A 16,376-nucleotide genomic window follows, 5' to 3' on the forward strand; every position below is an offset into this window, starting at 1 on the left:
CGTGAAAGAGGATGGGTGTCAAAGGGGTGTAGAGACAGACAGAGTTATTGTGAATCCAACTATCCCTGGTGGGTCCGGCTGCCTATCTCCATCCTAAGGTATTAAATTCATTAAAGTCATAGGCAGAAGGGGAGTGGTGATTGCTGGGACAAGATTGTACTCTTTATTGCTTAACTTGGCTGATTTTACATGTTAATTATTTTCTAGAATCAATTTCCTTTTAAGGCTAATCTCTAGTCTCACGATCACTTGCTTTTAGATTTTATTTCTTCTAAATTAGGGTAAGCTGTACTCTCTGCATTACACCTATGAATTAAGATACATAAAAATTAACCTTTCAAGATAGTATAATGTAAGTTGAACGTACTTGGTAATGCCAAGAGGTGTGTGGGTTTGAGGATATGCCGACACTCAAGTTTAAGCTCACACATGCGGTTATGAACATGAAACTGAGCTATAATGATGTGACATTTTCCTCTAATCTTTACAAAAACATCACAGGAATCATACCCATTAGTATGGCTACTACTGAAAAATCAGAAAATAACAATTGTTAGCAAGGATGTGGACAAATAGGAAGTCTTCTGCACTGCTGGGGGGGATATAAAGTGGTGCAGCCATTGTGGTAAACATTATGGTGGTTTCCCTAAAAGTTGAAAATAGAATCATCATATGATCTATGATCCAGCAGTTCTACTTCGAGGTATGTGTCCCAAAGAATTAAAAACAAGGACTCAAAGAGATATGTGTATGCCCATGTTCACAGCAGCATTATTCAAAATAGCCGAAAGGACGGGAGGCAACCCAAGTGTCCACTGACGGATGAATGGATAAAATACAGCATATACACACAATGGAATATTATTCAGCCTTAAAGAACGAAGGAAATTCTGACACGGGCTACAACATGAATAAACCCTGAGGACATTATGCTAAGTGAAATAAGCCATCTGCAAAAAGACTAATACTGTATGATTCTACCTCTATGAGATACCCAGATTAATCAAACTCACAGAGACAGAAAGTAGAATGACAGTGGCCAGGGGCTGGGGGAGAGGGGAAGGGGAGTTGTTGTTGTCAATGGGGACAGAGTTTCAGTTTCAGAAGATGAAAGACTTCTGGTGATGGATGTGGTGATGGTTGCACAACAGTGTGAATGTATTCAACGCCACTGACGGGACAATGAAAAATGATAAAGATAGTAATTTTTTAAAAGATTTATTTATTTTACAGAACGAGAGACAGAGTGTGTGTGCAAGCAAGAGTGGGGGGAGAGGCAAAGGGAGAAGGAGAGAGAGAATCTCCACAGAGTGCGGAGCCCAACATGGGGCTCGATCTCATGACTCATGAGATCACAACCTGAGCCCAAATCAAGAGTCAGGCGCTCAACCAACTGAGCCAGCCAGGCGCCCCAAGATAGTAAATTTTGTTACGTGCATTTTATTACAATTTTTTAAAAAGTCACAATAGGTCACGACACATTTGGTATTCAATTTAAGGGATTTTCCAGAAATTCTATGGTAGATTAGACAGATAAGAAATAGCAGCTCTACTGAGGGAGAGCCTGACTCAATTTCAGATGCCTTATGACCTTTTTCAGACCCAGAGAGAGACACAAGAGCCTGAGAGACACAGGCCTTCCCTCTAAGGCTTGCATGTGCAAACTCAGAGTAAATCAAAGTACCACTGGGTCTTAGAATGTACTCTTTGTAGCTAATGTTTGATTATGTCGAGGCTTCCTTCTTGTGTTTTAAAGTGGTTTGACTCTTAGTAAACTAGAGAGAGGGATGTTATTTCACTTTATAGGCTCTCTTTTTCTGTGGGTAATCAATGGATAAATATCTGCTAAGCAGCTACTATGCACAAGGAGCACAGTATTAAGAACTTTGAGAAAAGTTTTTTGGTTGAACCGTCTGAAACTGCCAATATTCAACCATTTTTGACCGGAAAAAAGAGGCAATTTCATATGGCTCAACCTAAACTCAGTTGTTGATAATCTGGGGAGAGAAACGTTAGACAGACACCAGAGAGGTTGGCCAGCAACAACCAGTACAACCAGTACAACAACCAGTATGACCAGTACAGCCCCAGAGCCAGATAAATGCTGAAGGCCTTCTGGAGAAGAGGCAGCGGCATAGAGGAAATGGGGAAGGGGCTGGGACAGTGGGGTTTGGTGGGCACAGGAAGTTACTCATTTACCAAAATGGCTGCTTGACGGGTGTGCAGACACAGGGAGACGGGCGTGCCCGGGCTCCGTGTGGAGTTACCAGCAGTGATGAGGAGCCACTGGGGAGCTGAGGCTCGAAGGGGAGTGGGAGTGTGTGGGCCGTCTAGTCTGGATTTCATCATCCGTGGGAGGAGGGGGCTGCTGAGCACGTGGGAGCTTAGATGGAAGCAGGGGTTCAGGAAGAATAGATGGTTGAGTGAAGACATTAGGTGAAGACAGTGAGCAAAATTTGCCACTTACTGTAGCAGGTGCCGTGAGAAAATAGACCAAATTCTTGGTGGTTGAGAATAGCAAGTGGTGCTGTTAGGGATGGATGAAGCCCTTACAAAGGAAGCAGGTGCTGTGGGGTTGAGCGAGGTGGGGCTACGTGAGAAAGGCAGAAACAAGTGATATCGTTGAGGAGGGGATGAAGTAAAACTGGGTTCACTAACTGTCAAAAAGTGACCGAGCTTCATGTAGAATTTTGAAAGAAAAAAACGTGATGTGTGAAACATATCCAGCCAGGCAAACATTCTTTTTCAAGGGCAACAGGAAGGTGTTTTTAGACAAGAAAGGTCTCAAAGCACCTCGTTCTTTTATCTTAGGTTGATTCACTCAATGCCGTTATGCCATTAGACAAATACTTACCGAGTACTTACTATGTGCGGAGCACTGGTCTATTTTGGTTACACGAGGTAGCAAGGCAGATACCCCTGCCCTTGTGGAACTGAATTCTAGCTGTGGGGTGTGTGTGTGCGTGTGTGTGTGTGTGTGTGTGCACGCACACACATAGTAAATAATAACCATAGCAAATAAGTGAGTTATACAGTATGTTTGAAATTGATAAGTACTATGGGGGGAAAAAAAAGCAGGATAAGGGTGGTCAGGGTAGGCTTCATTGGGAAGTTTCTAGATGATTCAGATTACAAATTCTGTATTTCACAATATTCATTATGCTGTTAATTGACTTCACTATATTTTTAATTTGGCAATTTTTGGCTAATGATAAAATTATTTTCTGATACCACCAGGAAACCAAGCAAAGCCCAGAGCAGAAATCTTTCTCCTAAATATTCTTCTACAACCAGTACAACCAATTGAGCATTGATTTTATATTCACCCAGTTTTGGTCCATGCAATTTTAAATGCAGAATTTTTTAAACGTACATTGCCTTCAAATAATTTATATCCATTGTAGAAAATTTGGGAAATATTAAAACGTATAAAGAAAATACAGTATTTCCAAATGCTCAAAATGATTTCTAGATAATTTTGTAGCCAATATCACAGTCCCCACCATGAAAATGTACCCCTGAGAAGTCAGAGGCTACCCCCGCAGTATGGGGGCTCTTCCCGAAGAAGAGCTCTGAAAGCCTGGTTAGCCAAGGTTGCGTCCCTGAGCCTCTAACACCTGCTATGCCCACAGTGATGAATTACTGTGATTTAAATGCTATTTGGATATCTGCGTTCTGGTTAGGCAAATGTTTTAATTGGTTTCATTACTTCACGGTCATCCCTTTCTTACTATTCATTACTATTCACAGCGCCGGGAGGGAACTGCTTGTCTTGGTAGAAATGAATAAATACCGCTACCGTCTGAATCCCCTCTGTGACTAGAAGGGACTTGATTTAAATACAGTGCCTCCGTGGTTCTACAAGCAGACACGGCCTGGAATCGTGGGTTACCTCGGGCTTCGTTTAGATAATAACTTAGCATATGAATCTATTTTTCCCTTTTCACTAAGATCATTTAACAAGCCGTACAAAGGTTCTAAGCACATTACATTCTTACGCAAAGCAGCTCACCTTATCTACACATATAATAACCTCTGACAACTATAATATCGCCGTTAAATGGTTGTGCAGGAAGTGCAGCTCTGTGCCAGCGTTTCTGAGGCCACTGAGGTACAGAGGTCTCCAAACGTGGCGGTCATACCGCTGAAGGGCCGAGCCCAGGCTTACTCCCAGGGCAGATGCCAAAAGGGTTGGACGACCATGAAGATAGGACCACTGCCGCTTTGCACTTGTCATTTCCCCAGGCCATGGCCTATTCTTGGAAAGGTGCATGCCCTCGGCCGTCAGCAGGAGTGGGAGCACAAAGCTCTGGGCCTCTGGTTCCTGACTTTGGCTGCAGAACTTGGTCCCCAAGCTGAGGAGTTGGCCACACGCCCGCCCCCTGGGGAGGAGGCCATGCATCTTAAACATCTGTCAAAGTGAGCTTTGATACCAGCTGTCAGGCTCATCCATCTTCGGTAATGACTTGCTGTCAAGTAACAGGATCCTCCAAGGATGGAATGAGTCCTTCCAGCTCGCTGGTACGGCCAGGAGCGGTGATATGAGAAATCCACATGGAGGTTAAGGCAAATAAAGAGTACTCTTTACAAAAAGACCACTCGAGTGATTCAAGGTCTGACATTTCTCTCTACACGATCCAGAGAAAGGACACGCTAGAGAAGGTGCGTGTTGCCAGTAACGTGAGCACAAGGGGGTGGGAGCCGGTGACTTTTCCAAATGTTTCAAGTAGGCTAGAACAGTATCCACAGCGTAGGCCTCAAACCACCTACATCAGGATCTCCAGGGGGCATGTTAAAAACACAGATGCCCGCCCCTTGCCCCTTCAAATTGGAATCTGGCGGTTGAAAAACTGCAGGAAAGAACATTTTCGAATGGTTGGAACTGTAAGCCCTCTAGGTTTGAGTGAGCTGTATTTAGAACAGCACCGGCCGGTGTCCTCAGAGGAGTGGGCATACCTTTTATTGAGAAGAGGGCATTAGGGACTGAATGTTTGCACTGCCCCCAAACTCACGGTAACATGTAATCCGCAACGTGACAGCATTTGAGGCGGGGCCTTTGGGAGGGAGTCACGTGACGAGGACGGTGCCCTTACAGATGCAACTATTGCCCTGATGAGAAGAGGCCAGCGAGCTAGCTGGTTCTCTTTCTGCCATTTGAGGAGACAACCTGGTGGGTTGGACATCTGCTACCCGGAAGAGGGCTCTCATCAGAACCTGACCACACTGGCACCCCGATCGGAGACCTCCAGTCTCCAGAACTATCAGAAATAAATCTCTGTTGTTTATGAACCATTCGGTTTATGGTATTTTGTTATAGCAGCTCGAGCTAAGTCGGGGGCAGAGGTTTTCTGAACATTGGTTGGCCTAGTCAGCTTTTGCCCAGTACTCAATGACTCTTGTGTTGTCAGCTCAGGCTAAGACACATAAGGAACTTGGAGGACGTTCTATTCTATGCCCCCCCCCCCCAAGGAGAAAACAAAGATGTCTGCTCCTCAAGGGAGGATTTTTTTGGGGATGTGAATTTGTCGACTACCTGAGGTAAGAACGTAAGGGAGAGTATGGTGCTCGGTGAGGCCCAGTATGGCTTTGGGGCCTGGACTTCTATTGGAAGATTGGTCACATTTAGAATGAGGAGTTTCTTGGAACACACATCCTTGTATACTTGGAGTCTAAGTTCTAAAAAGTGGGGGTGTCTTGGCATGGACACTGCCAGTCGGGGCCATGCTGAGGGTCTCAGGGCGCCAGACCTCTGCAGTGGGGCCCTCTGAGGAAGCCCGTGGCTGGTGGAGTCCCCAGAGTTCCAGCAAATGAGGAAGAATGTCCAGTAGATCATGTGACACAGTCAGCCTGACTGGCATTGATCACGCCGTGTAGCACGTCCTACAAAGTTGGTCAAGTGCTCTACCCCCAGATAATCCTCGCACAAGCCTGGGAAATGGCCAAGATGGCGAGGAGCCCCATTGGCCTGCAAGCAAACCCAGAGAAGCTGGCTAATTCGAAGTCACAGGGTTAACAAGGATAACCGGGCACTCCTACCACACTTGGCTGTGGCAGCAGCTCCCAAGTCTGGAAGAGGGGTACTGCTTCATGGGAGAGCAGATAGCACCCCTGCAAGGTGTCAGACAGACCTGGAGCGACCATATTAATTACACGAAAGGTAATTACACACCTATGGCTGAGTTCTAGGGAGAAAATGACCAAGACTCAACCTGTATTTACCAGAAAGTTTTATTTTAAAAGAATACTTTCAAGCTTTTCCAGGCTCTCACAGTTCTAAACTTTGGTCTTTAAGATTAATTTGCCATTCTGGTATCGGGTGGTAGAAATGGCAGAGAAGTAGTTTATAAACCACTTCACATATAGAAACCAAAGACAAAATTGTACTGGCACCGAAAATACTTTGTTTGGAAATGTCAGGGTTTCAATAGACCTAAAGATTCTAATTATAATTTGAGACTATAATTTGTGATGCACTTTGGGAGAAAACAGGGCCAGTTTTAGCTCCCTAGAAACATGATTTAATAGCATCTGGCACTCGTCACGTGTGAGGGCTTGCTAGTCCAGGGCCGTAACTCAGCAGGGCTGTTTCTGAAAAATGAAGGCACGTTGAATGCAAACAAATGAGCAGAGTCACACAACTATACAATGACTGCCCTTTATTGTCCTTTGCCGTCTGTGCAGAGGCAAGGGAACGGCAAAGCAAGGTCTGTCCAGGAACTCTCAGACATGCAGGAAGATGATGGCAGAAGGGCCACCTGGACAGAGCATTGGCGGTCCACACTCCAAACCACATGGGGACCCTGCCTTGACCGCCTACCCCACTGTCAGCAGGCTCATACTGGGGCTATCAATCCACCCTCCCCTGGTCCACCTGGTGCCTGGAAGTCCAGGGATGCTGGAACCTTTATAAATACGAATCCTGATTTGCCCCAGGCAGCTGGAAGACTTCCCATGGTGTTTTGGGACAAGACTGAAAATGACGGTCACTTTTAACTATAAGCCTTAGAGAAGTTCCTGAAGCCAAAATGTCTATCTGTATTGTGTCCTTTAATTGCTTGTTTCTTCCTTAATTGCTATGTGTAAGCCCAAGTCTTTAAGCTATCCAGACACTCATTATATGGAGAGATTCTGTCAGGTCAAAATGGAACACACAACAGTGAGACCTGAAAAAGTCAGAAGGACTTGTAATTTCCAGGGATAAGGTATAGAATAGATGATCCACTTCACTCACCTGGATATATATTCTGATGGAACTGGGTACCCCAACTCCACGTACCAGACCCCAAATGTCTAATTTATATCAAAGACAAGAGATACAATGAACTCACAGAGAACAGGAATAGTAGGTTATGTGCAAACTCTCACCAAATCACTTATTTGCCCTGGAAGCCCCCTGGGCTGATATTGGAAGGGTGTGGCGCCAAAGTTAGCTCTCTGGGTTTGCAATCCTGCCGGATCATGTACCAGCCACGTGACCTTGTGCATTTACTTCCTGCCTCATTTTCTCTGTATAAGGGGGATGAGAGCAACCCCTCAGGGGGTTGTGAGGAGAAATAAGTGAGGATGCCATGTCTGGCATAGACCGGGCACTGAATACACATGTGCCGTCGGTAACCCATAAAGGAAAGGCACAAATCCCGTGACGTAACTTTGTTTCCAGTGCCAGGCACGTTGCGAATGTTTGAGATTCGCTTACCAACTGAGCAAATGAAAGTAAGACACAGGTGGAGAGAGAAAAGCTGGCACTGAGCAGCGTGGCTGACAAGTTTGGTACAACATTTTTTAACAAATAATTTCCAAAGAGTAAAGTTACGACCAAGCTTGCAATTCTGCTTTCTCTTGGAGTTTCACTAATTAAAATTTATTATTTCAGAATACAAAATATGTGGTGGTAGAAAAAGAAAACACGCAAATAATAAATTTGTTAAACTCCTCTTTAAAAATTGTTTCCCTGTAGGCACTGAGTATCTAGTAAATGCTAGAGCAATTACTCTCTCGTAATGGAGTCTGAGTTTTCCCAAAGATAAATACACACATAGTCTTGTCATAATACTTTTTTTTTTATTACAATATCCAAAAAACTGAGTATGCAAGTTTAGGAGGTCTCAAGACCCCTTCTTCAGTTGTAGGAATGTGCCATCTCAAGACTGTATATTTAAACTATAAAGAAGTTCAAATGTAAAGAAAAAAGAAAATGCAATTTCTTCATAAACATTCTGTGTCTCTTACTACCAATCACATATTCTCTTGTAAACCCTGAAAAATTCCCTGTAAAGCAAATAATATATATATATATATATATATATTATATATATATATGGTGTGTGTGTGTGTAAAGTGTACGGTAGCTCCCCTTCCCCAAAGATCAGCTGTTTTCCTTAATCATCTGTATTAGTGTCAACAAATGGCTACGGATACATATTACTTTGAGAATTAAATACATAATTGTGAAATTTAAACAAGCCAAAGGGCGAGAGGAAAAAGCACTATGCGGATGGCACATTTGGGGGTAAATGACCACAACATGTCTTTTTGAGTCACGGGTCTCGCTTCTGCAGACTGACTCTCAAGGAAATTTCTTTTATTGCAAGCATAGCCCCGAAGGCACTGGACTTTCCTCACTACTCTCTCATCTGGTGGTTCTGGTATTGCTACCAGCAGGCGTGTCCGCTCCCTGGACAGTGTGGGAGCCACGCGAGGGCGAAGGGCACGGAGCCGCGGCTGCCAGGCCCAGGGCCGGGGGCCTCTGCAGGAGCTCCCGGCCCCCGCTCTCTGAGTTGTACTGTAGTTCACTTAATTAACGGCAGCGTCGGTGCGTTCAAACTGAGCCCCGTGTCTTTTTCGTGAGGGGTTCTGGTAAGCACGAACGATCTGAACAGACTAAGGCTGTTTTCAGTTGAGCAGGAGTAAAGTGAACGAACGTCCCCCTCTTTGGCCTCCCGTTCTCGAAACCTGGCGGGAGGAGGGCAGGCCGCAAAGTGGCTGTCAGGGCCTGGCCTGGCAAAGGGGAGGCGAGCGGAAAAACAAACCGACCTGCACGCAAAGGTAAACGAGGCCGAGGAAGCCAAGAACCGATGAACCACCGGGCAGGGCGGAGCCCGCTGCAGGGGGCCCGTGAGCGCGGCTTCTTCCCGGGGCAGATCCGCCGGGCTCTGGGGAGGCGAGTGTGGCACCGAGGGACCGCAGGTGGCAGGGGCTGTGGGCGGGGCCGTCACTGCAGCGCTCGGACGAGGTAGAGCTTCTCCCCGTGCTCGCTGGTGAAGATGGGCGCCTTTTTGTAGTGTTCCACCAGCTCGTCCATGGTGTGAAACCGCCGCTGCCCGATGCAGTAGACATTGTCCACGAGCTGCACCTTGAAATGTTTGTTCTTCCCTGACGCCTTCAGAGACACGGAGAAGTCACTGGGCTGGGGAGGAAACGAACACGAGTCAGGGCAGCCGCACGCAGGAGACGCGGGGGAACGCCCCCCCCCCCCGCACGCACGCACGCAGCCAGGTGTGCGGTAGTACCCAGCACGGCACCTGCGGCTGCGAGCGACCCAGGGGCCGTCCGCGGTTGGCGCGTTCCGAGTCCAAAAAGAACTGCATTTTCCTGAGCAGAGCTTCCGTGCCACATGTTATTTTGGTTATTCGAAAACTGGGGTCCCACCCCATACACAGCGTGTGGGATACCGGTGTGACCCTGATGCTGGAGACACTTGAATTTTATTTCCCAACCTATTTCTGAAAAACTGGGGGGTTTTATTTTTTTTAAAGATTTTATTTATTTATTCAACAGAGATAGAGACAGACAGCGAGAGAGGGAACACAAGCAGGGGGAGAGGGAGAGGAAGAAGCAGGCTCCCAGCGGAGGAGCCTGATGTGGGGCTCGATCCCAGGACTCCGGGATCACGCCCTGAGCCGAAGGCAGATGCTTAACTGCTGTGCCACCCAGGCACCCCTAAACTGGGGATTTTTAAAAAGTGGTTTGCATATAGGCAGCAGCTAGAAATTTCCCTTCCTCTATTAGAAATGAAGCCATCAAAAGTTTTCTAATTCTAAGCTATTTAAAAATAAATACTTTAAGAGCAGTTGAAAACTCTGGCTGCATTTTAAGCATGGTTGGTAATATCCCAGGGGGCGGCTGTACTATCGTTTAAGTGCAGATTTTATTGAGAAGTATCTGAATTTGTGATTATGTCAGTGTCGTACCTATATGTGAATCGACTTTAGAAAGATATTATTTTTGGGGCGCCTGGGTGGCGCAGTCATTAAGCGTCTGCCTTCGGCTCAGGGCATGATCCTGGCATTCCGGGATCGAGTCCCACATCGGGCTCCTCTGCTGGGGGCCTGCTTCTTCCTCTCCCACTCCCCTGCTGTGTGCCCTCTCTCGCTGGCTGTCTCTCTGTCACATAAATAAAATAAAATCTTAAAAAAAAAAAAGATATTATTTTTATTCAAATTGGTCCTGCCTCTTCTGAGGCACTGACTAGCCAGCACAGTTGACGGGGAAGTGGAAGAAAGCTGGCCCCCTCAGTGACTACACAATAAAACCCAACTGTCCACCATGGCAGCGTGGCACTGTGCCCACATGGCCTGTGTCACCTGGCCCTGCCTACAGATCTAATCAATGAGATGGAAGGTATGTCCCACCCCCAGTCCCACTGTCATTCCCGTTCACGTTGGTCGAGTCATCCTGTCCCTACCTTGGACGACCATTCCTGCAAGGAGCTGAAGGTGTTCTACCTGAAGACGCCTCCCCATTCTCTCTCAATCAGGATTAAGTTCTTCCCTCCTTGGCTTGCCATAAAGCAGAAAGCTAACAGCTTCCAGTGGCAGGAGCAGAGTGTATTCCAGAAACTGCTCTGTAATAATAATCTATACGTATGGCCTACCCCTTCACTATGCATCAGGCCAGGCAGACCACGTCTTCCCCACTGCTGTATTCCACAGAGAGCCATACCGATGGTGGGAGCCCACTACCGCTCTTAACAGAATTCCTAAAGCAGGGTTCAGTGCCTCTCAATACCCAGCAACTTCCTGCTGCTGAGGACCCACCCAGATTTGTGTCCTTCCCATGGGGACAAAATTACCTGTCTTTTACATGGAGTGTACAACCTTTGATCCAAAGTGTGCAAATCTTGCAAAACAAGTGAAAATCCCATAAACCAATGACATCCCAGGGAAATCCGTATCTGAGGGCATTCAACTCTGCAAAAGCACTGCGGGGCTTCCCCACCAGTCACAGCTGCTACCGTGAAAGAATCAAGAGACAACTACACTCAAAGTTTGTATTTATGGATCCCTCTGCCCCACACAGACCAAAAAGAAACAAACCTTTGAGGGAAAAGCCCCATCTTATCTCCATGCTAACTCTGGGACTTGATGCCCCAGAGGAGCCCCAGGAAGTGCTTGTGGGATGGACCTTCAGGAAGACACAGAAAGACTGACCCCTGATTCAACCTCAGGCGATGTAGGATTTTCAGGATCATGGCCACAAGAGGGTCAGGGGGTGGGGAGGAGGACACAGAACTTGAAAATTATTTCCTCCACTAGACCTCTTGGGAACGAATCACCACAAACCCTGATGTCACAGATGATCCTGTCGACCCGCCCTGTCAACAGAATATTCTAAATGGCACAAAACATCATTCTAAGTAATTCTAATCAATTCTCAAATCATGATTGTTTTCACGGGACTGAACAAGTTGGGTGCAAGCTAGCCTCGGTGTCCTCCGTATTATTTTCCAAGTTGGCTGCTGTGTAAGGCTCTGAAAAAAGAACCAAGTGAAACAGGTACTGCCCGACAGTCCTTTACGTGTGAGCAAGGCCCGGAGCACTGGCATCACTGTCGCTGTCACAACAGTTATTAGTCCTAGTGCATCAGGACACCTCATCCCTGTGCAACAGTACGTACAACTTATGAACCACTTGACCCTCTCCTGAGGGCTTCAGGGTCTCCTTAAAGCAATGTTTAGCTTCAAGCTTCTATTACATTATGTGTGTGTGTATGTATATATAAGTACGTTTTGTGTGTGTGCCAGAGTGTGTGCCTTTAGATAAAGACAGAAGGCGATCTCACTTTTATAGCTGAACACAATCAGGCACTGTGCTAATTTTATAGATCCTTTAATCAATTCACAGATTACACAGCATCGTAGTCGAGGTAGCGTGAGAGTCAGGGTACGCACATGATATACCCAATTTTAATTAAGCCAAATGATCAACAGATGACTTCCTGAACAGGGAAATGTGCTTCTAACTTAAGCTCCCCAATTTAACATCATGGCGTGCGCCACATGTATTTGTGTGTTACGGCAGTAGCGCCGACGCGGAGGAGACGGTAATTTTTAATTTCATGGGCTCTTGAGCAGAAACCTTAAAAGTTAAGAACGTAGAACGAACCAAGTCTATGTCAAGCAGGAATGCTGAACACTTGGGGAATTCTCGGTTCATCCTGAGTAGATTTTCCAATAATTAGCACTACAGGAAGCCTGCACATGAGCTGGACCAGTGGTTCTCAAGGTGCGCTCCCAAGACCAGTCCCAGCAGCAGCATCCCCTGGGAACTCATCAGAAAGCGCAAATTCCCAGGCCCCGTCCCAGACCTGCTGCATCAGATGCTCCAGGGTGGGGCCCAGCCATCTGCGGTTTAACCCCGGCCATCTGTGTCTCAATGAGCCATCCATGGGACGCTGATACAGTTTGAGAACAGAAATGCAACCTGGGCCAACCACCAGCAGTGTTTTCAAATGTTCAGAGCCACGAAAAAAGACATGAACAGGACTGATGGGCTAAGTAGCCCCTCGAAGTGGGGAGCTCTGCAGCCAACCTCACCCCCAGGCTGTGGATGCCTTTCTGATTCTGTCCCAAGGAGTCTGGCCCCACTTGACATTCCTGTGAGGAACTGGCTCAATGAAACAGTGGGGATGCCGTGGGCAGAATCTTGTTTCCTTAAACTGGGCCAGTTCCCTGGGTCTGACAGAGATGGAGTGGCTCCACACCCAAAACAACTGTGCCTCCAGAGAAAGATCATGAGGCAGGAGAAGACCCCTGTGGAGGTGACGCCACCAGCCTTGTCCACATCTTGTCCATTTTCTGGAATGACTTAGGGGAGCTGGATGAAGAAGAACCATGCCACGCTCCCCTCGACTAGTAGCGGGGTGCTGATACCATGACCTCACACTCTAACTTGAAGCTGCTCAAAGAATCTTAGCAGGGTTTTGTGTGAATACCTACATTGAGAAAGACGACCCAACCAGACTCCAGCCCGCCTTCTCTCTCCACGCAGGTTTTTTTGGGGGTGTTACTGATCTGAAGACACAGGCCCATATGAGGTCGCTAATAATCTTTCCACCCTGGGGCCCAGAGCAAAAGCCTGTGGAGTGTCCCTCACTGGGAGGCCAATGTGCCACAGTGATTCTGGGGTGGAAAGTGTGCTGGACTGGGGAACTCCCCACGATTGGTGGGGGTCTAAGCCAGTACTGCTGTTTTTGCATCGTGGAGAAGTTGAAGACAGGCGTTCTTAAGAGCTCCACAATCTCATGGCGGGGACGTGCTCTGGAGAAGCATGCACGTGTGTCCTCGGGTACAGCTTTAGCAATGTCCAAGCCGGATCACTTACAATGACGCCGACGTACAAACCCTCTTCACGTCCACCAACGGGAAAATGGATAAACAGATGAGGTATGTACTCCATCAAACAATGATACAGACGCATCACCATGGACTAAATAAATCTCACAGAGTAGGGACCAAAAGAAGGAAGAACAGCTAGAGGATGGTACCGTCTACAGAATTCAAAAGCAAGCACAGTTAAAATGTACTGTTTAGGGATACACACATATGTTTAAACAATCAAGAAAATGATTATCAGGGGTGCCTGAGTGGCTCAGTCCGTTAAGCGTCGGCGTTTGGCTCAGGTCATGGTCCCGGAGTTCTGGGATCGAGTCCCACATCGGGCTCTCTGCTCATCAGGGAGCCTGCTTCTCCCTCTCCCTCTGCCTGCAGCTCCCCCTGCTTGTGCTCTAGCTCTCTTTCTCTCTCCCCGTCAAATCAATGAATAAAATCTTAAAAGTAAATAAAAATAATAAATAAAAATAAAATCTTAAAAAAAAGAAAGAAAATGATTATCATAAAATTAAAGGTAGCAGTTACCTCTAGTGGGAGGTGTGGTGCAATCAAGCAGGCTAATCTGGGGGTGGGCAATAGCTTCTAGACTACCAGCACTGTCCTATTTCCTGACCCTGACCTGGGTTAAACACATACTTAAAAGTCATTTTCTGTGTGCTATGTGTCACAAGAAAAAGAAGTTTTAAAGGTGCTAAATTTGAAGCTAGGAGACCTCGCTTGGCTATCCACTAATCATGGGGCACTGGCATTTATTGCTCCAAATACCACCTTCTACCCTCGTGCCAACTTCTCCCCATCCATTCTTTTCAGACGCCAATTACATGTATGTTAAGTTTTTCACTTGGGTCCTGTAAATCTCAGGTCAGCCTACCATAACCAAACACCATAAACTGGGTGGTTTAAAGACAAATTTACTTCTCACAGTTTGAGGTGGGGAAGTCCAGATCAAGTAGCCAGCAGGTTTGGAATCTGATGAGGGCCTGCTTCCTGCTTTCTAGGCAACCATCTTCTCATGGTGTCTTCAGACAGCAGAAAGGGCAAGACAGCTCTCTAGGGTCTCTTTTATAATGGCACTAATCCCATTCACGAAGGCCCCACCCACCTAATACAATCACATTGGGTACTGGGCCTCAGCATGTGAATCTGGCAGAGGTGAGACACACAGACATTCAGTCTGTAGCAAAATCTCTTATTCTCTTTCTGTACTTTCTGTCCTATAGGTGTGTATCCTAAAATCTCTAATTCCTCTGGGCTATCCTTCCATTTACTAATCCTTTCTTTGGATCTGTTTAATCTATGGTAAACCCACCAAGTTCTTAATTTCAGTTATTGTATTTTTTAGTCTTAGAATTCTCACTTTTGTTCCTTTTTATTGCTTCTAATTTTCTATTCAGATTCATCTTGCTGAATTTCTTGAACCTACTAGGGCATACATTTTAAGGACCATGTTTATACATTCAAAATCTGGGCTTCTACGGGTCTGTTTCTAGTCTCTTTTCCTCCCTTTTTTGTTTTTGGTAATTCAATCTTGTCTTTTGGTACTTTAATTTGAATGCTGCATATTGATATGAGATTTGAAATGGTGCTACTGTCCTCTGGAGAGGATTTGCTTTTGCTTCGGTACTCAGTGAGGGTGGGGCAGAACACCTGAATCCAGTGATGCAAATCAAAACCACAGCACGCTGTCACTTCACACCCATTGGGATGGTTATCATGAAAAACAAAAGCCAAAAAAACAGAAAGTAACAACTGTTGGCGTGGATGTGGAGAAATGGTGTGCACTGCCGGTGGGAACGTGCTATGTGCAGCCGCTGTGGCAAACAGAGGGCAGGTCCTCAAAAAAATTAACCAGTGAATTACCATTTGATCCAGCCATTCCACTTGTGGGTATATATCTAAAAAAACTGAAGGTAGGGACTTGAAAAGATATTTGCACACCCATGTTCACAGCAGCATTATGCACAATACCCAAAAGATGGAACCCACCCAAGTGGCCATCAACAGGTGTAAGCAAAATGTGGTCTATGTATACAACAGAATCTCATTCAGCTTTAAAATAGGAAGGACATCCTATCACTGGCTACAACATGGATGAACTCCGAGGACGTTATGTTACATGAAATAAGCAAGACACAAAAGGGCAAGTACTATATGATTCAACCCATATGAGGAACTTAGGGTAGTCAGATCACAGAGGCAGAAAGGAGACAGGAAGCAGAAAGTCACCAGGGGCTGGGGCAAGAGGGAAATGGGTATTTAATGGGTATACAATCCCAATCAGGAAAGTTAAAAAAGTTTTGGAGATCGGTGGTACTGATGATTGCACAATAATGTGAATGTCTGTAACGCCACTGAACTTAAAGATAGTTAATTAAAATGGTAAATTTTATATTATGTATACTTTGCCACTATAAAAAAAAATCTCTTAAAGTTTTTGTGCTGGTCTAAAAGCTTTGTGAAGTTCCGGTGGAAACAAGAGGCATGTGACAGAGGGACCCAAGGCATCAGGACGGGCGAGGACACGTGCTCCTCCCGCCATGGACACTAACCTGCAGTCGTCTGGGGGTGCAGGGGATGCTGAGGGGGGTGGGGCGGTCATGGGGTCCGGCGCACCGCCTCCTAGCAAGGCCGCAGCGGTGGTACACAAGAACTCAGCATTTCCTCCAGATGACCTGCAACACCTGGTGACCCTAGCTAACAGCTTTCTTTGGGGGGGCGGGGGGAGCAGGGCGTGGAGGCAGGTGGCAGCTGGAGACAGGGCTCAGAC

At 46.3% G+C, this 16,376-nt stretch overlaps 1 protein-coding gene across 3 annotated transcripts in view; it reads right to left on the reverse strand.

The window, feature by feature from the left end:
* Positions 1-8,041: 8,041 nt before the first annotated feature.
* Positions 8,042-16,376, reverse strand: part of NCK2 (NCK adaptor protein 2) — a 73,081-nt gene continuing 64,746 nt past the window's right edge. For all 3 annotated transcript variants that reach the window (XM_034658923.1, XM_019805066.2, XM_011231145.3), the window contains one exon: positions 8,042-9,406. In XM_034658923.1, coding sequence (XP_034514814.1) covers positions 9,212-9,406 — 195 coding nt within the window. In that variant the 3' untranslated portion in view covers positions 8,042-9,211. The remainder of the gene's footprint in view (positions 9,407-16,376) is intronic.

This window comes from Ailuropoda melanoleuca, chromosome 4, assembly GCF_002007445.2.
Source record: "Ailuropoda melanoleuca isolate Jingjing chromosome 4, ASM200744v2, whole genome shotgun sequence".
NCBI classification, from domain to species: domain Eukaryota; kingdom Metazoa; phylum Chordata; class Mammalia; order Carnivora; family Ursidae; genus Ailuropoda; species Ailuropoda melanoleuca.